This window comes from Aythya fuligula, chromosome 22 (genome assembly GCF_009819795.1).
Source record: "Aythya fuligula isolate bAytFul2 chromosome 22, bAytFul2.pri, whole genome shotgun sequence".
Classification (NCBI taxonomy): Eukaryota; Metazoa; Chordata; class Aves; order Anseriformes; family Anatidae; genus Aythya; species Aythya fuligula.
The window spans coordinates 6,972,463-6,991,816 of record NC_045580.1 but is presented as its reverse complement, the minus strand read 5'-3'; the positions used below and the strand labels follow the sequence as shown (position 1 = coordinate 6,991,816).

The 19,354-nt window shown below is 47.6% G+C and overlaps 1 protein-coding gene across 1 annotated transcript; it reads left to right on the top strand.

The window, feature by feature from the left end:
* The first annotated feature begins 3,355 nt into the window (after positions 1-3,355).
* Positions 3,356-11,070, top strand: ANKK1 (ankyrin repeat and kinase domain containing 1). Its single transcript, XM_032201746.1, has 8 exons — positions 3,356-3,543; positions 5,968-6,262; positions 6,670-6,821; positions 7,734-7,783; positions 7,886-8,041; positions 8,296-8,414; positions 9,298-9,343; positions 9,722-11,070. The coding sequence occupies exons 1-8, from the start codon at positions 3,356-3,358 to the stop codon at positions 11,068-11,070; spliced, it is 2,355 nt and encodes a 784-aa protein (XP_032057637.1).
* Positions 11,071-19,354: the final 8,284 nt, after the last annotated feature.

The following is a 19,354-nucleotide window of genomic DNA, read 5'->3' as shown; positions in this document are numbered from 1 at the left end:
AGCTGCTGCAGAGCAGCGAGCCCAGAGCTGCTAGCTTCACCATCCAGCTGTTCCAGATGCTGAATCACTCGGTGGCCTATTTGCACTGCGAGCTCAGTGTGTGTCTGCACGGCAAACCGGGCTGTGAACAGGTACGTGGGCAGGGTCCGCCCTCGCTGGCCTCAGGATCTTTTGGAAAGATTTGGTGCTTCCAGCAAGTGCAGTCGATGTAAAGAGTCTTGAAGGTAGGCTATAAAGCTCCAGAAATAATTTATCTTTGCCTTGAGTAATCCAGATGAGAAGTATATTAACAAGCAAGTTAATCACTAGGTAAAAGGAATTATGGAATAGATTCTGACACAGGGCCAGGTCCAAGCATTGGGTGAATCATCCTTGGAGCAGCAGCAGAGCTGGACGGAGCCCGAGCACAGGGGATGGCTCCAGCTGCTGGGACAGAGCAGAGCCACTGGTGCAGGGTTTGGGATGCCACATCTGGGACACGTTCAGAGCCTTCCACCTATCTTCCCCAGGGCTGCATTGACAGTGTGGAGCTGCTTCCCCAGCCAGGTGACAGGAACAGCCCTGGGCAGCCGCGCAACCTGATCTCGTTTGGTCCAGTTCTGCGACTCAAGGACAGGTTTCTCTATAAGCCTGTGCAAGGTGGGTCCCTGATTTGCATCCCTCTCTGGCTCTCTTGCAGAAGTCTCTGCTCAGTGTGACTGCCTGCTGTAAGAAAAATGATAGCAGAATAAGGCTGGTCACCAGTCAGGAGCATTTTCATTTTCTTTCTATCCACAGATGAAATACATCAGCTGGTTTAGTTAATCAGATGTTGTCCAGCAGTTAGAAAGGGGAGAGAGTCAATCCAGCATGTCACGAGCATGACAGACTACTTAAATCACTGGCACCATCTCTGAGAGTCACTTAACTTTTGTGACTGATGTTCTTATGCAAAGAGTATTTACTGTGAGATCTGAAGGCAAAGTGTGTTAGAAGGGGAGCTACCCGTCCAGACTGCTCTGTGGTAGAAACAGCCCTAAATGTTTGATGCGCTATGAGGATGGATGAGGTTTTAGCCTCCTCTTTCTTCTTACTTATCTCCTTAACGCTGTTCACGGCTCAATTACTTTATTTCCAGGTCCCGATTCTGCTGTGCTGGTGCCCATTCTGCTGGGGTCCCTGACTGGCTTTGCTGTCCTGGGCAGTGCTTTCATCAGCCTTTGGCTGCATCACAGACAGAAAACCAAAAGCCCAGGTTGTCCACGGTTTGGAGAAATCCGTGGCCTGTGAACTAGGAGCAGCTGACTTCTGCAGATCCCACAGCACATCTACAATGATCAGAAAAGTGACTGATTTTGCATTGCACACTGTATTGCTTTTGTAGAGCTTCTGCAGACCCAGGGAGCAAGCTCTCCAGCCTCTGCCTTAAGCACATCTCTCCTGCCTTTCTTCCCTTCATTGTGAGCTGATCCACAAGCTGCAGCATAGAGAGGGCTGTAGGAGCAGCTCAGCTAAAAGGGAGAGCAAAGCTTACAATGCCATATGTGCAAGCACCAGCACGCAGTCTGTTCACAGAAATTGAAGAGTTGTCAGGGTGCAGGGATCTACCTAAAATAAAGCACTAGACTAGAGCCATGCCAGCGGGCAGACCAGCTTGTTAAGAAAATAACAAAACTCAAGGTTAGTGGCTGGGAACAGGGAGAGGAACCAAGAGCTTCAGAGATCCAGCTCAGCAGCTCAGCTTAGCGGCTTTTCTCACGTCTCAGGAGCTGGGTCCCCTTTCTCTTCGCCTGTACTCATGCTGGTGTTCTCTTGCTTTTGGTGGAAGCAAGTTTCCAGTATCCTCCTGTTAGTAAAATCTACATAATGGGAAAAAAGTTCAGCACACAAAAGCTTTGTCTGTAAGCCTGCGTTTCAGAGCACATAAAAAATACCCCATTCACCTTCTACATCCTAAGGTTTCTTTACTCCTGGGGCCAGGATGCAGGCAGCAAAGGGGCTGTTGCCAGAGCACCTGTGTCAAATGCAGCAGAGGAGTAACTCACACTTCTACCTGGGTCCATTTCCCTACAAGAATCTCTGCGGATCTGCTATGTAGCTACAAATTCTAGGTCAAAACCCAGTGACAACTACCCTGCAGAAACACTAATTATTATTTGCACAGCAGCAGTGCTAAGGAAATCAGCACCACATTGTATTCAACAGTGCCTTACCTACACAGCCCCTGTGCTAGGTTGTTAATGCCATTTATGCCCCAGACGAGTGTCATTAAACCCTCTTTACAGCTTTCAAGGCATAAAGCAAACTAAAAGCCTGTGTGCATCATAGCTCAAAGTGTTTGGCTCTCCTGTGCCCCAGCCCTGCAGTTTAGCCGAAGGGCTGCCCTCCTCCCTACAACCGGCTCTGCACAAGCAGCAGGGAGCGGAGCAGCGACACAGAAAGCCATGCTGCTTTTAGCACCGACGTGCACCCACAACACATCCCTGTCTGAAGCACGGCAGCTTCTCAGGAACACGGAGAGAGGCTGTTCGTGGCTCAGGAGCTGGGCACAGCACCCAAGTGTGGCCGGGGACAAAGCGGGGGACACATGGGGGTCTTCTGTAGTGGGACCAGGGCCCGGGGGGGCAGTGGCTGCCTCTGGGACAGGCGGGGAACTGTCAGGATGGTGCTCAGCAGGCACCCTGTGGTAACATGGTTATGGTGCAGGGGGTCAGAGTTATCTGGGGGGGAGCTGGTTTGACCTCAGCACCACACAGCCGCCCCCTTACCCTCCCTTCTCCGGGATGGGGGAAAGAATCAGAAAAATGAAGCCTGTGTTGAGATAAAGACAGTCCACTAGGACAGAAAATAAAGGAAAATAATAACAATGATAAGAGTGCTACTAATAACAACATGCACAAAACAAGTGATGCACAACACAAATGCTCACCACCTGCTGACAGATGCCCAGCTTATCCCCAAGCAGCCGGTCCCCCCACCCCAACCACCCCCCACATAATTGTTCAGCATGACACCCTATGGTGTGGAATACCCCTTTGGCCAGTTGGGGTCTGACCCCTTCCAGCTGCTGCTGCACCCCAGCCTGCCTGCTGGCAGGACACAGATTGAAGACGAAAAGGCCTTGGCTTGGTGTAAGCACTGCTTGATGTGGGACAGGATGGGGATTTGTGCCCAGCGAGGCTCCAGGCACTGCAGCACTGCAGCTCCTTGCACGGGGCGAGCGTGATGCTTCGGGATCCACCTCTTGGCAGTGAGTAACATGGCTCATTTTGGGCAACTCCCCACCTCCCCATGCAAATCGGGAGCAGAGGAGCTCCTTGGTTCTTCCCCGAGAGCGCCCGAGCAGGAGGCAGCCAGCCAGGCTGCCTTGTCTGTCATGACTGCAGAGGCAGACCCACAACTGGGCAGCTTGACCATCTTCAGCAAGGAGGATTTCGAAGAGGACTGGATTAAGGTGGCCAGTGGAGGCTTTGGGTGTGTGTACCAAGTCAAGCACAGGAGGTGGAGGACGGTCTATGCGGTGAAATGCTCCCCGTACCTGCTGCAGGACTCCAGCGCAGAGAGGTAACCACCAGCTCTCTTCCAGCTTCTCCTGGTCGTGCCACCAAGGACAGATCTGTGGCGATGTGGGGCTAAAACTGGTGGAGGTGTCCAAAGGGGCACTCCAGAGGTTTTGGACAAGCACCAGTGACCTGGAGGTCTGCCTCGCTTTCCTATGCATATATGTGCACGTGCAAGAGGAAAGGAGAGCTTATTTCTGACAACATTGAAATCTGGGAATTAGGAGTAGCTTTTAAACTAAATTAGTAAAGTTTCTAGATTTAAAGCCCAGGGACAGAGAATTTCCAGCTTTTTTGGCTGGGCTTGCTGAGCCAATGAAGTTATTTATCTAAAATTCTGAACCGTTCAAGCTGGAAGGATCCCGTCTGGTTAAAAATCACATAGCAATAGGACTTTCTTATAATGTTACTGACAACAGTTGGTTTCATCTGGGCAGTGATTAATGGGATCATAGATTGTATGATTGTCCCCTTTAGTTTGCGAGGCTTGCGTTCCTCAGATGTTACATTTGCACTTTCTCTTCTGGGGAAGAAGTGTGTCCAGTCAATCAGTTTTACATCTGTGTGTACCATTCTAATGAGTTTTGTCTTGTGGGTTTCATGGATTATCTCAAATGCTAGTAGATGTTCCAGAAGAATTGTTGAATGCAAGCAGAAATGTTCACTGATTTTTAAAAACATTTCTGCAGTCACCAGGATTTGAAAAACCAAATCTGAAAATCTGAGTTTGGGAAAAGTATCTGGGAGTGTATGTGCCTTTATGAGTTATTGTACGGGTCTCCTAGGGATTGGGGTTATGCTATTTTGTCCTTAAAACAACTTTGCACTCTAACGTAGGTTTCTCAAAGGCCTTCTTCCCCTTACATATGGCAAGCAGCCTTGGGGCTGCTCTGGCTAACGTTATACTTCTGTCACCCCCACAAGCTCTGGATTACGAGGCAAGAGCATGCTGTCCTATGCCATGGCTCTGCCCCAGTTCCTTCCTTTCCAGGAGGGCTGGAAGGACCAGCATCAGTCCCTCAGCCCTGAAAGTCTGTGGGATGTCATTCAGTGGATCAGTGGGATGATGCAAGGGATCCCTGTGGGCACAGGCATGCCAGGAGGGCAGGAGCTCGGCGGGTGCAGCTGAACCTGTGCATCACCTGGAAGGGTAGGGGGTGTCTGAAAGGTGCTCTTGCTTCAACCCTTGTCAGCTGCAAAGGTTTTAGTCTGCAGATCTGCTGGGAATGACAATTTTTAGGGAGAAAAAGAAAAAAAATCCCAAGGAACACATAGAAAAAAAAATATAGCCACAGATGCAATCACAGGTTTCCAACACAGTTAAAGCACTTGGAATCTTATAGGATTGCTTCGGGGCTCTTGCTCTCCTCCCTGACAAGCCTCATTTCTTGGGGCTCCAGCGTCCTCCCTCCTGCAGTGCCCAGCCCTGGTCCTGTCCCAGGAAGGGAACTGGAGGCCACTCGAGTCACTTCTTTCTTGGGGAGGGACAAGCACCAAGAGGCAGCACTCTGTGCTGCAGGTTGCAGCTGCCTTACTGGGGTAAGCCTCTCTTCCTCCGTGGGAAGCAAAATACCCGAGACAACTCCTCCAGAGCTGTGTTTAACCGGGGGGAGCCTGCTGGAGGAAGTCTGGCAGAGGGATTTGCTTAGCTGAACTAAGTTTAGACACATTAGTGTCTTGGCATAATGTAGTTGCAAGCCCAGATCCATTCCCAGGTGTGCTTTATGAGTGCAGGTTTGGCACTTTTATTGCCTGGCTGCTGTCAGCGTACTCTGAGCTTGTTCAACAAGTTGGGAAATGCAAAGATTTAGTGGAACAGGTCTGGCAAAGCTGGCAACAACGGGCAGACATGTCTAGACTGCCCCGGGACCAAAGCTGCAGGCAGAGCTTAGCCATGGGCAGGTCCCTGCAGGTTCGTGCGTGCCCTGGGGGCAGGGAGCATGGAAAAGGCAGGGAGCACCCTGCTGCTGCCCATGGCATGCTCGCAGGGAAGTGACACTTGGGGAATGCACCAAGGTGTGAAAATAAACAGATGGACGAGGATTCTCTAGGAGGCTGGTGGTTGAATTTGCCCACAAAATCCTCAGGTCATTTTGTAAAGTCCTATCACCTCATGCTTTTGATTTGTGGCAATGAATCTTGCTGGGGTTTGCAGGGCTGCTTGGAAAGGCTGGAAACCCCTAAGCTATACGGTCACTCAGTAACTGCCTGTGGATCAGCACTGATGACAACTCTTGGTTCATTTTTTTATTTTATTTTATTTTATTTTATTTTATTTTATTTTATTTTATTTTATTTTATTTTATTTTATTTTATTTTATTTTATTTTATTATTTTATTTTATTTTATTTTATTTTATTTTATTTTATTTTATTTTATTTTATTTTATTTTATTTTATTTTATTTTATTTTATTATTTTTTTTCCAGAAACAGTGTGAACTGCCTAATGGAAGAGGCCACCAAGATGGAGAAAATCAAATTCCAGCACATTGTCACTATCTATGGGGTCTGCAACAGCCCTTTGGGCATAGTGATGGAATATATGGCCAGAGGGTCCTTGGAAAAAATTCTCCCCACTCACAAAATGTCCTGGCAGCTCAAATTCCGGGTTATCCACGAGATGGGCTTGGCTATGAATTTCCTGCACAGCATGACACCTCCTTTGCTTCACCTAGATCTAAAGCCAGGGAACATTCTCCTAGACGGCAATATGCATGTCAAGGTATGACCTTCATGTTTTTAGGGACAGGTTATTTCGCTTAGTAGTAGTGTGTATTGCTTGTTTTGAGTCCAGGATCCTAATGAGGTGGGGTCTTCAGGAACACTCAGTGAGCAGTTGGCCACTGGGGCTTGTAGGAAACAGCTGGTAAATAAATAGTGTGGAATACTCCAGGCAATCTGTGCCAGAAGGGGGAATTTTGGGGTCTAGCTTGGGGGCAAATGCTGCTCTGTTGGACTCAGAGGAAAGCACCGGCTTCAGTTTTACCAGAGTCCTATCATGTTTCAGCTGCTAGGTGCCTCCTCATGCTCCTGATTCTGAAGGACGGAGAGATATTTAGCTCCCAGCTAAACCAAGGAAAGGCATGTGAGTGCTAGAGGCAGGGGGGCTCTCATTGTCTCTGCTTGCAGATCTCAGACTTCGGGCTCTCCAAATGGATGGAGCAGTCAAGCCGAATGCAATACATTGAAAGCTCTGCTCTGAGAGGCACTTTGAGCTACATCCCCCCCGAAATGTTCCTCCAGAACACCAAGCCCCCAGGAATCAAATACGATGTGTACAGGTAAGGGCTGCCTTTCTGCACACAGGTGAGACGGGGTTGCCACCTGGCTCTTGCACAGAGGAAGAGAGACTGTGGCATTGCCTCATTTTATTGCCCCGTCTCTCTGCCTTGCAAATATCCTTGGTGGGGACGTGCTGGCAGCACTGGAAGTAACGTGTGCTGCTCTGACCTCAGAGGTGGAGAAAGAGAGCAGGGGTTGGTGTGTGGATAACCAGCTGGTCCCAACCAGGAGCCTCTCCTGGTCCCATACGAGCTGCAGACTGCCTTGCCTTAGGTTCCCTCACACCCTGCTAGGCTGCTGGGAGCTGTTATGGGCAAGGAGTAGGATTAGAGCGCGGAGTAGGCGGCGTCACTGCTAAGATTTATTTTGATTTTTAAGACAACTGTAACATTGCTTGGCTACTTGGGTATTCAGCTTCATTTTGGTCAGTAGCAGGTGGATAGAAGATGTGTAACTTTTTTTCCTTTTGGCCAAATTGCTGTGCTGCCCACATATGCAAGGTACATTATGGAAATTTGTCAGCTCCTTGGTTACTGCATTGCACAGCAACCCGAGACAAAAAGCAAAGGATTTGCATGGGCACATGAACTTGCAACAGTCGGGGACTCTGTGACAAAATAGGGATAAAATGGACTCCAAAGGCACTTAAAGCCTGACTTTCATGGGAAATGCAGTAAGTCACTCATTCACTGCACCAGCCCTGCGGCTGAGACATTAGAGATGTATGCAGTGATTCAGAAGATATTGTCCTTTTGGGGCATGGGGGATGAAATCCTAGTTCTTCCATCCTGAAGGACGCCGTTCCAAATTTTTCCATTTCTCAAGAAGATGAAAGCAATAGGTGGATTTTATATCCATGCACAATGAGAACACGATGGGAATGATTGCTCACGATCTCTCGTTGCCTGCAGCTTCGGAATCGTCATTTGGGAGGTGCTTATGCAGAAGAAACCTTATGCAGGTAAATATGAGAGCACTTCTTACATGCTCTGCACTTATGAAATGTTTATTGCAGCCACATTCATGGAGGAAAGCCCAGCACACACCGTTGTGACTCTTTCAGGAGCCAACATGATGGCCATTATAGTCAAGGTTGCAGCAGGAAAGAGGCCGTGCCTGGAGCCCACCCGCGATGACTGGCCAGGGGAGTGCCAGCAGATGGTAGACTTGATGAAGAGGTGCTGGGACCAGGACCCAAAGCAGCGGCCGAGCTTTACAGGTGCAGTAACCAAACGTGGCATGGATTAGGGAAAGGTCAGCTGCATGGATTCACAAAGGGGGATAAGCTTGTGTTTAAGTCATTACCAGATAAATTGCCTGTTGCCGTGGAAATGGTTGGTGCCCATCTGCTGTCATCACATTCCCTTTCTCCCTTTTTCCCCCCTCCCTGTGCGGGGGCTGTGTGGAGAACTTCCACAGCCTTGGGTGCCAACTGGGCTCCGAGCACGTGGGCAGCTCCCGGCCTCTTTGCAGATATCCCTGTGGAAACAGACATGCTGCTGTCCCTGATACAAAGCCTCGTCGTAGATCCGGAGAACGAGCGCCTCGTCAGGAAGATGTCCCACAAGCCTGCCATCTCGGGGAGCCAGCAGGTGAGCCTTGGAGGCCTTCCAGCACCCTCGGGAAGTTTCCCAGACTCCTTTCCCTTGTCTTACCAGTTCCCAATGCTGGGTTTCCTCTCCCATCACTGGGCACACTTTGCCCAGTTTGTTTGCATAGGGTTACATCCACAGTTCTTTTAGGAAAAAAAATAAATAATTTAGGAAGCTGGCTGGTGTGCTAAATGATAGACAGTCCAAGAGGAAGACCCTTCTTTCTGCTTGCTGAGAGGAAGAGGTTTTATCAAGGAGTCTTCAGTCATATACAGAAGCTCAGGCAAACACAGATTCACTCAGGTTCTGCTCATGGCACTGGCAGATGTGTTCACTGGATCATTTTCTAGCTTCAAGAAATGGAGGACACTGCAATTTAAATAACCTTTGGGGAGGAAAAAAAAAAAAAAAAATTAAATCCCTGTGTTTCTGTGACTAATAAAGAATCAGGTTTCAGCAGAATTAGTAGTTGAGGACTAGTGCTGTTCTGGGGGTTTGCCAAGTTGTGCAGTCAGCAAGAAACAAGAGCATCCAGCACAGCACGTCAAGGAGGTGGGGGGGTCTGGATTCCCTGCACAACAAAGCAAATGACCAAATGAGATGCTGCCATGGGCATGTGCTGAAATAAGAAGGTAGTGTTTGGGTATGTTTGGTAGCAGAGGAGTGAGAAGGACAAAACCCCACTGATATCCAGAGATCATTTTCAGGTTCCTGCATTCCCATTAGTGTCATGATTTGCTCTGCTGACTTTCACAGGACTTGATAAAAACCACATTAATGGTAATATGAAATTCTAGAGCAAAGAAGAAATCTACAAAAAGTATATAATGCAAATAGGCAACTTTCTCTTACGGCTTTTTCTTTTCCCCTTCCTGAAAATGAGAGTGACAAAGAAGAGTTTATCTTCTCCCAAGCCCCCAGAAGTGCCGGTAAGTAGGGAACTTTTCTTCATAATTCAAAGATAAAGAAGGGGAAATCCACGAGAATAGCCTATTTCCTTGCTCTCTAGAGATAAAGATGTGGCTCTAGGAAGTTTTCCTTGTGGGTGACTTTTCATTTTAAGTTAAGGAAGAGGAACTATAAAGGAAATAGCAGAGCTCCCATGATGGAGAGCTTGGCCTCTCTGCTTTGTAAGAGACTGCCTGTAGCCATCTGGCCTTACTTCACGTTCCTTATCTCTAAGATGCTTTTTATCTCATCGCATAGTATGAAGATTCACCTGCTGTCCCTCCCTCCCATTTTGTGCACACCAAGCTGCTTCGCTTGGTCTCACTCCCTCCCTGCTGTTTTGTTTCCCCCGCCTATAGAAACGGGTAAACAGGAGGTCCATGTGCCACCTTCTCAGGGTGAGACCGAAAGTCCTGAGGACGTCCTGTCCGAGGAGATCTGCAGAGTCCACGACAACGGCCTGACGCTGCTTCATGTCATGGTGATCCAGGGAGACGTGGACAAGGTGAAGTTTCTCCTGAGTTGTAAAGCTGATGTGAACAGCCAGGCAGTCTGCGGCTACACCCCGCTCATCATGGCTGTTCAGAGGAGGTCCCCAGAGATCTGCTCAGTGCTGATAGAGCACGACGCGGACATCAACATGCCCGACGAGGATGGTTGGACACCTCTTCACTTCGCAGCTCAGAATGGGGACGACAGAATTGTCCGCCTACTGCTAGACCACCAGGCGCAGGTAAATGCTCAGGAGCACGACGGGTGGACCCCCCTGCACTTGGCATCACAGAACAACTTTGAGAACGTGGCCCGCGTGCTGCTGTCGCGCCAGGCTGACTCCAACACCCAGGAGGTAGACGGGAAAACAGCCCTCCACGTGGCAGCTTGCTTTGGGCACGTCAGCTTGGTCAAACTCCTTGCCAGCCAAGGGGCAGACCTGGAGAAGAAGCAGAAGAACCACAGGACACCGCTTCATGTCGCGGTGGAGCGGGGGAAGTTCAGGGTCGTCCACTACTTGCTGAAGAACGGGGCCTCCGTCAACAGCCTGGATCAAAACCACTACAGTGCCCTGCACCTGGCCGTGGCCAGGGGGAAGTACCTGATCTGCGAGAAGCTCATCAAATACGGAGCCAATGTGGAGCTGAGGACAGACAAAGGCTGGACCCCGCTGCACCTGGCTTCTTTCAAAGGGCACATTGAAATCATCCACCTGCTGAAGGACAGCCACGCCAAGCTGAATGCCAGAGGAAGCATGGACTGGACGCCGCTTCACCTGGCCACTCGCTACAGCGAAGAGTCAGTGGTCTGCGAGCTGCTGAGATGTGGGGCAGACCCCAACATCGCCGAGAAGTCGGAGTGGGCCCCCCTACACTTTGCAGTCCAGCGGGGCTCCTTTCTGACCGTCATCAACCTGCTGGAGTGCAGGGCAGATGTCAATGCCAAGAACAAAGTGGGCTGGACACCCTTGCACCTTGCTGTCCTCAAGGGCAATATGGCCATTATCAAGACCTTGATTAAGGCCGGTGCTCTGCTGGATGTGGAAGATATTACTGGCTGTACAGCCCTCCAGCTGGCAATTAGACATCAGAAGGAAAATATCATTACGCTGCTCCAAGGCAAGGACTCAGTGATGAATAAATCAGGGAATAGGACTCTGGTGAATGATGCTAAGATTTCAAGACCCAGATTTGTTCCAAGAAGGACAGATTTGTAGACTCATCAAGTCTGGCATTTACGACTTGAGTTTTCCAACATCAGGTGCTATGTCTTAAACCACCATCTCCTGGCACCTGGTGATTGCAGGAGATTTTTTTTTTTTCTTTAATGGAAGTTCCGAAGTATAAACACTAAAAAAGTAAAAGTAAACAGAGCTATAGAAGGAAGATGACAAGTTATTTTTGAGAGTCTGACCAAGTTTGTAGAAGTTAATAGTTGAGTCTGATCAAGTTTATAGTTGACTTTGTGATGTTGGCGTTAGGCAATGCTTTCCTGTTGTGATACTCATTGTATCACAATGGAGATGGAAATATATGAACTCCCTTTTTATAAGGACAATGCTGAAACTGCACAGCAGTGCACATATATACATGTCTTCCACAGATTTTATTTCTTTTATTCCATGTTTTCCTACAGAGCAGATTGGTGTAAAATGGCTTGGCACAGGTGGGAATTGAATCTTGAGATTCTCACCTGCTGCTGGAAATAGACACTAAGCATATGGTACAGCAATGTGTCAGATTTTCTGACATCTCATTTTTGTAACAAGAATCTTTATTAAAAATAAAACTAAGAAGAAAAATCACTAGTAAGAATGATTTAAATGGGTGCAACATGGAGAAAAACAAAACAAAACATCCTGAATAATTCCACCCCATCCTTTCAGAGAAAAATTTAAAAAGGAGCCAAGAGCTTTTTTTTCGTGAACGTTCAAATTATTTATTGACCACCTCCATGCTCCAGGCTTTCAGCACTGAGGCTGTCATTGGAAAGATGGCTTGAAGGACTTGAAGGATAAGCCAAGAAAGGGTGCAGTTCTGGATCCTGTTCTCTGCTGTGAAGGCTGCCAATAACCTCCAGTCCTAGTGACAAAATGCTGCTTTAAGATTTTCACAGGTTAAAAGAGTTCCTTCTTAGAAAAGCAGTATTTAATCTGGGTAACCAAATCTCATGGCCTGCTTTTTTAAAGACACTGAGTAGCTGGGAGTTTACTTTGCATTTCTGTGGGAGCAGTCAGGTGGGGCTTGCTTGCACCCTTAGCTGCAGGTTATTAGCACACAAGGCTTGATTATCCTTCTGGAAAACATGCAGTCTTCATGGATTTGATCATTTTGGTCTCAGACCCCGCAGTGCTTGCACAGCAGTGCTCAGCAAGTAACAGCCCCCAGCAGCCCTCCTCAAGGTCCCAGCCCTCATGCCAACAGCCATTTTGCCCCAGCAGTGAGCTCTAGAAAAATAACTCTGGGAGCTGTGCTCAGCCTGCAAAGCAGTAGAGCTGTGCTGGAGGCTCTGTCTCCTCCAGCTGGATGGCTCTTACTGTTTTTATTTGCTCTGCTGGTATTCCAGTGCCATCTTTGGTGCTTTACCCACTCAGAAATGCTGGGTCTTCAAGGTCTCAAGGGTCTTTACTTTGTGTGAGCAGGGTGAATGGTAGAAGACATGGAACTCCTCGAAACAAGCAGAGCTACCCTAACACAGGGAGGTTGTGCCCAGTAGCTCCCTACAGGCTCCCTGCTGCTCCCCTGCAGTGTCTGAGGGCTGCTGGTTGTATGGGGAAAGCTGGCAGCTGGCTGGGCAGGACAGAGCAGGGGGGTTGGAACAGAAACATCAGGCTTCAAGTGCTCTGTGGAAATGATGATATATTGCCAAGAGTGAGTCATAACTGTATCTCAGTGCTCGGCACAGCGTGCTTTTCCTTAGATTAGCTTTAACCCACTGAAGCTCTCTGGACTGCGTTAAATAAAAGATCAGGTGGGACAGCTGTAATGACCACGTCTGCTATTAAAAATCTCTTAGTCACTCCTTGCGCATTTATTTTCTTTTGATATTTGACCAGCTGGAGATGTAACGAGGGCTTTGCCTTAAACCAGGCAGAGTGAGGGGGCTGCAGCGTCCTCGACTGGGCTCTGGGCTCTGGAACCTGCCTCGCCCGGTGGGAATAGGGCTGGTGTCTGCAACACAGCCCTGCTGTTTTCTGCCTTTGGATCCTGAAGGAAACCTTCCCCATTTTTCATATGCCAAAAAGGTTTTCTTCTTCTGGCTGTCTTCAGAAGACTAACTTTATTACAACATGATGGGATGTAATTGACTTTGTTTTCAATTGAACCATTTTCTGTGGGGAAATGGATGATGTTACTTATGGGGAAAAAAATGAAGTGGTTCATTAACTGCTCCCTAGTAAAACCCAAATACTCTATCTTGATAAGATTAAAAAAAAAAAAAAAAAAAAAAAAAGCCTACTTTTTTCATTTTAATTTTTATATTAACTACAGATATTGACTTGAGTTTCCAAAGAGCTGGAGGAGGATGGGGACTTACAGGGTGGGTTCAGAGGCTGCCGTAAGTGAGACAAAGGAAATCTGTAGCCTGTGCCCTTTGTGCAGTACGGGGTGAAGCCTTTATCAGATGGTGCCGTTATCCCTTCAGTTTCCTTCCTTCCTTTCCCCAGTTACATCTCCCTAGGGGATGCCTTGTGCAGTGTGGAGACTGTATATATACATCAGCTGTATCATTTCAGACCCTTCAGTGGCTGTTCATGGATGAGCTTCCCTTTGTAAGGATGAAGCACTGTGTGCAGAGAGAGCATCTGCAGAACTGCCCTGCAGGTGACCGAGGAGCTTCATTTGCTCAGTACTGTCCCCATGCTTTTCTCCACCATGCGAGTAGTTCCCCAGCAAAGAGCTAAACCCATCTGTTCAACTTTGGAGCCCAGTTCTGGAATTCCGAGTTGTTTCCCAACATTGGCTGCTAAATGTGCCCTGACCTCAGCCCAGGGCATGGACACAGGCTGGGCTTTGGAAGAGGCAGTGCTGCTGCTGGTGCTTAGGATAATTGCATTTCTTGCATAAAGTCAGTGCCCCAAAAATGGGGAGGAGGCAGCTAACTGAAGACTAAAGCTGGTGTCCCCGGTGACTCTCACAAAGCCATTTTTCTGGGGACCTTCCACCAGCAGGGATGGCTGGGTGGGGTTATCCCTTTCTCGTTACTCAGGGGAAAGCCTGCAATTTAATGCACTGAAATTATCTCCCCATGCTGCTTGGTGCCTTGATGGGAGCTTGAAATTCAAAGCAGTTTTACTGCATCGTGTGGACAGCAGAACCATGGCAAGTATCTTCTGTTTCTCATGTGTTTGTGTTGCAGGGGAGTAAAAAGGACAATACCTCTGCATGCATCCTGCAATTGTTACGGTTACTTCTTGGGGGTGCTGGAGACAAACTCACTGCACTGTTATCAACAACAGCAAAGCTGGGAATGGGTGCCTGGCTAAAATGCCACCACCATGCTCCGTGACTGGTGGAGAGGACGGGTGTCCCTGGGGACAAGCAGCATTTGCAGGGGTCCCACTGGCTGTGGTGATGCCCAGGGCCCCTATGCTGTGCCACCACAGTGCTCCTCGCCACGAGCCTCACGCAGAGGGGTGGCGGCAGCAAAGCGGAAGCTTTGCCTCTAATTAAAATGTCTTGTTTCTCATTCTCAAACAGCTTGGAAACCTCTTGCTGAGACCTAAGCTGTTTAGCTGTTGTTAAGCTGTCAGAAGCATAACATTAAAGAAGGATGAGGCGCAGACAGATAGCTCTCCCTTGGTGTGACATTTTTACTCCAACACCACTTTGAAGATGTTTTTCTTAGCAGTGATGCTTGAAATTCTGCGAGATGATGGATGTGGCTGGCAGCAGACATGTCTGTCTCCCTGCACTGGTAGCGTCTTGCTAATGAAAAAAGCCAACAACCCAAAAAATAACCCAAACCATCAGTGGTAACTGAAGTAAGTCGGGGGGGAGGACTGTTGATGTGCAATCCCAGGGGCCCGGATTTGTGACAGGAACCTCTGGTGTTCATTTGATGTGCTATAATCTCCAAATAGAGAGGCAGAGGGAGAAAAGTGAGGCATGAAGGACGGGCTCCTGCCCACACACAGGGCCTGTGTCTCATCCTGTCTGTGCTGTTGTGGCTTTCAGCAAGGGGCAGGGACATAGGAGCTTGCTCCCTTGTGTCTTATCCATATGTTTTGGCTTCTTTGCTGGCCTCTGTACTCCTACATGTGATGGCATTTGTTATGATGATAGGGGAGAAGCAACCAGGGAATGTGTTAATGTGTAAAATTAAGACTTTTTTAAATATTAGTGATTTTTTTTTTTTTTTTTTACCCATTCAGCCTTGATGTAAGCCCATGTCACATGAGCTTTTCTTGCTTACTTCCTTCTCTTCTCAGGGACACTGATGTGACATTACCACTCTGCTTTCAGGGAGCTGAACTGAAGGCTGTAGGACAGCAGCATCCCTGACAAATGCTGAGCAGTGACAGGCATTCAATCTTTAATTATTCAGTAATGATGGTGCCACCTGAGGGTTTATTTTTGAAGTTTGTGGCCAGCTCTCGAAACCCTGTGGCTGAGATGTGGAAAAGACTGCCTGTGTGTCTTTGGCAAGCCAGCTGCTGAGCTTGAGCAGAGCTCGTGGCAGTGCCACAGCCGCCTGCCGAGCAGGAGGAGAGGCAGCTGCTCTCAGCTGCCACTTGGGGAAAATGGAAAATTAGGGGGCACGGGTTTGGTTTTCACACAAGAGACAGCCTAGATGCTGCTTTGAGAACCCTTGTGTTGGTAACATAAATTGTAATTATTATAATGCCTTCAGACGTAATTTGTGTAACTGCAGATGCTGGTAATCTCATGACTCGATAGATTTTATCCAGGATTATCAACTAATTATATGAAACAACCAAGATGCTGAGAAGCAGGGGATCAGCCTAGAACACATGTAAATCTTCTCTTCAAAACATGCAGAGAGGCAAACAAGGAGAGGTGCCTTGGTCCTGCTCTGCGGAACAGGGAGGATGCTGCACATGTTGCTTGGTAACTGGCCCTGTAAAGCCCAGGGCAGCTGCATCCCTCTGGGAACAGCACCAACATCTTGCTCTGAGGGCACCCACAGCAGAAGGCATCATGAGGCAGCGGTGTTTGTCTGAGCCCTAGTGCAGGGAGGATCCTCAAATGCCAATTTCCCCAGAAAAAGTGAGATGCTTCTGGATTCCTTTCTGCTGTGGTGCTGAGAGCTGCTGTAATTCTCCTGATTTCCTCGGGAATGTTCTGCAAAGTGGGAGCTGCGGCATTGAACCAAGGAGGAGAGGAGTGGCTGGAGGCACTTCGGCCTCTTGGGCATCCCCGTGGGGCTTCTGCACTCAGCTTTAGTGGCACAGATTGACCTGGGGGGAGCAAAGTGCTTAATCTCATTTGAAAATTAACACGGAATAAAGAAATGCAATTGCCACATAATTCAGCAGCTCATTTCTATCATCGCTCTGATAGAAAAACAAAACTCAGCTCGTATGTCATAGAGCGTTCTCCAGAAGAGCTTAATTAAATTTATAATGAAAATAACAGGGGATTAAGAAGGCACAAGGGAAATGTATTCCTCTTACAGAGCATTACGGAGGTGATAGAAGCAATTTTCAGAGAAAATTACCTGTTTGCTGCTCAGTTTCTATAGAAATTAAATGAGTCTTTACAAACTCTGGAAAACTGCATTCCAGCCCCCGCTTTGTGACTGTGCAACTTGCAGCTTGTTATTTCTAAAATTAATCGTGGGTCTCCATCCCCCCTTTTCCCTTGTTCAAATACATTTTAGTCTTTTGTCCCTGCTGATAAATATACGGATGATTATATCATGTTCTGAACCACGGGCTGCCAACGCTGACAGCCGAGGCAGCACATCAGCTGTGCCTTTCGAAAGGAGCAGTAGCAGGACGTAAATCCTCCAAACAGCTCGTTGCTGGAGTGCACCACTTTGACTCCTTTAAAGGCCTATGTCATTGAGCCTAAAGCCTCACGAAAATCATGTCTTTAAAGTATCCAAAGCCACTTGGGAGAACGCAGAGTAGTGCTGCTCACTGCCCCGATACACAACACAATCATGTTGTGTTTCTCATTTTCTGCAGCGCTATTATATTTTATTATTATTGCAATAGAAGAAACGCTTTTATTGCAGCCACCATGTGAGGACCACATAGGGAGTGGGATTGGATGAGGCTTTCCCAGCATCTAATTTCTTCACTCGAGCTGGGAAGGTCACTGCTCTGCTAATATTTGTAAAAGGCTCTGAGGTTTGTGGATGGAAAGCAAGGAAGGAGTGCCAAGTTTTATTTCCCGTCAGCCTGTGTAGGCCAAACTTAACCTGGCTCTTTTTGGACCTATGTGCTTGGAAATTAACTTCCTCTTTTCCATCTGAAAAGTGCCATTGATAAGTGGTGCTGAGCAGCACACTCCTGTCAGTGATCCTAGATGGCAGGGCTCCCTGTGATGTCATTCACAGCAGACCTGCACTGAGAGCAACTTCTGCATCTTGCTGAGAGACTGAGGCTGGAGGGAAGCTTCTGAGTTTTTTCTGGGCATGGGGTGGTTGTGATGGGTGCACCTTTCCTCACTGAGCGGCAGCTTTTCCCTTCTGGTCACAGCTGCTCTAGAGAATAATTTGGAAGCAGCCAAGAGCTGAGAAGAATTTGGACCTGGAGCTCAAGCTGGCAGCACAAAGAAGTGCTACAGCCCTCCAGGTCAGCTGCAGCTTGAAGAAGGGAAATCAGTCCCTATGGGGCAGCCCCGGGTGACCCACAGAGAATGGATGCTTTTTTGTACCTGGTTGCAAACCACAACCCCAAGCAGCTTCCTCCTGCAGTGGGTGCTTTGTGTCAGGGTTTCTGTGGAGTTGTGCTTGAGGCAGGATGGCTCAGGAGTGCCACCCCAACACCCCTATCCTGTGCATTGCCCCCCGCTGCTGGGCTGGTTCCAAACCAACCCTCCCCAAAACTTCTTTCCTTGTCGCTCAAATCCCTTGGGAAATGCAATGCTTTACAGTGCAAGGGGGCAATGTTCAGATTACATCAACGCTGTGCGTGGTACAAAAAGGACCTAATGTGTCTGAAACTCGGGTTTTCTGTGATTTGTACTTGTGAAGCTGAAAAGCTAAAGCCAGACAGGCTAAACCTCTGTCAGCTGGCACCTCACAGAGTTATAGATGTGTAAGGGTAATTAGTGTAATTCATTCCCAGTCTGATTTCACAGTGTTTTCCATTTACTTAGCATTATGCTTGTAGAAGATGTTGAAGGATCAGCTCCAGAGGCAACTGGGTTCATACACAATTTCAGATGCCTTTAGTTAATTAAATGCTTGCTGCTGAAATGCAGAGGGTGGAGGGGTGCTTTTAAAGTATTTCTATTCAGGTTCAGTCACAAGACCAAACCCCAGCAGCTTCTACTAGCTCTTCAATAAATAAATATTAAAAAAAAAAAAAAAACACCACTCTGGTCACTTATTTTTTCAGTTGGATGTTTTATTTCCCTTTGCACTGGGTTGGAGGCACCACTGACCTCAATCCTATTTGCTCTTCCTGCAGCAATCCTCACTCAATTAACCACACTGGTTTAATTTGGGAGTGCTGAGCCTGCTGTCTGCGCTCAGTTCTCACTGCTTCCACCCAGGAGATCCATGGAGAAATGGCTGGGGTGCTAACATGATGTAAGTGGGGAAATCTTGTGTTTTTAGGACAAAGGCTTTCCATGCGCTGAGACTGTCTGCATTAATGGACCCTTACAGACATTCAAGTGACCAAGGATTTCTGCCCGTATTACTGAATGTCCACAGCATCCTCCAAACCTTTTAAATCTCCTCAGATTATTTAAGCAAAGGAAAACAGCTGTATCCATAGCAAGCCAAGGTCTGCAGCCATCCCAAGGAGCATTTTGGAGTGCAGTGGATGCTATTAGTATGCTTTTTGCTTCCTCTCTTAACACACACAGTTCTCAACAAACACCACAAACATATTCAGTGGAGAGGTAACAGATCTGCAGGATCAGGGAATGGTCCTGCCACATCTCACTTTCTTACCAGAGGGGTGAAAGCTGGGACTGCTATCGATTTCTTAAGTGCTGTCTGCTCTCTTAGTGCTGCATCTGACTACAAACAATTTTTCACATGAGAAATTCACAGTCTGGCTAAGAGAAAACAAGCAAGTGGCATTCGTCATGCTTAGCATGGAACAATAAAGGTTCTGATGAAAAATTTGTTTGCAGGAGAGGTGGTTTTGTTGTGATCAAAATAATTTGTGGGAATTTCAGTAAAAGGTTTAGGTTTTCTGTGGGGAACTCTTTACAGCAGAATGTCTTGAAGTATTTCAGGTTATGTTTTGTATTGGTGAAATGTGAAATATTTTTGTTTCAATAATATGGAAATCAAAATAATGGTCACTGTAAATTAATAACTCTTTGGCATTTTTCTGATCTGAAATAAAT

Excerpts from the sequence above, each read along its gene's own strand:
- ANKK1 (XM_032201746.1), top strand. The coding sequence starts at position 3,356 with ATGACTGCAGAGGCAGACCCACAACTGGGCAGCTTGACCATCTTCAGC. Across the intron at positions 3,544-5,967 it reads CAGGACTCCAGCGCAGAGAG|AAACAGTGTGAACTGCCTAA; the intron begins GTAACCACCAGC and ends TTTTTTTTCCAG. Across the intron at positions 9,344-9,721 it reads CCAAGCCCCCAGAAGTGCCG|AAACGGGTAAACAGGAGGTC; the intron begins GTAAGTAGGGAA and ends CCCCGCCTATAG.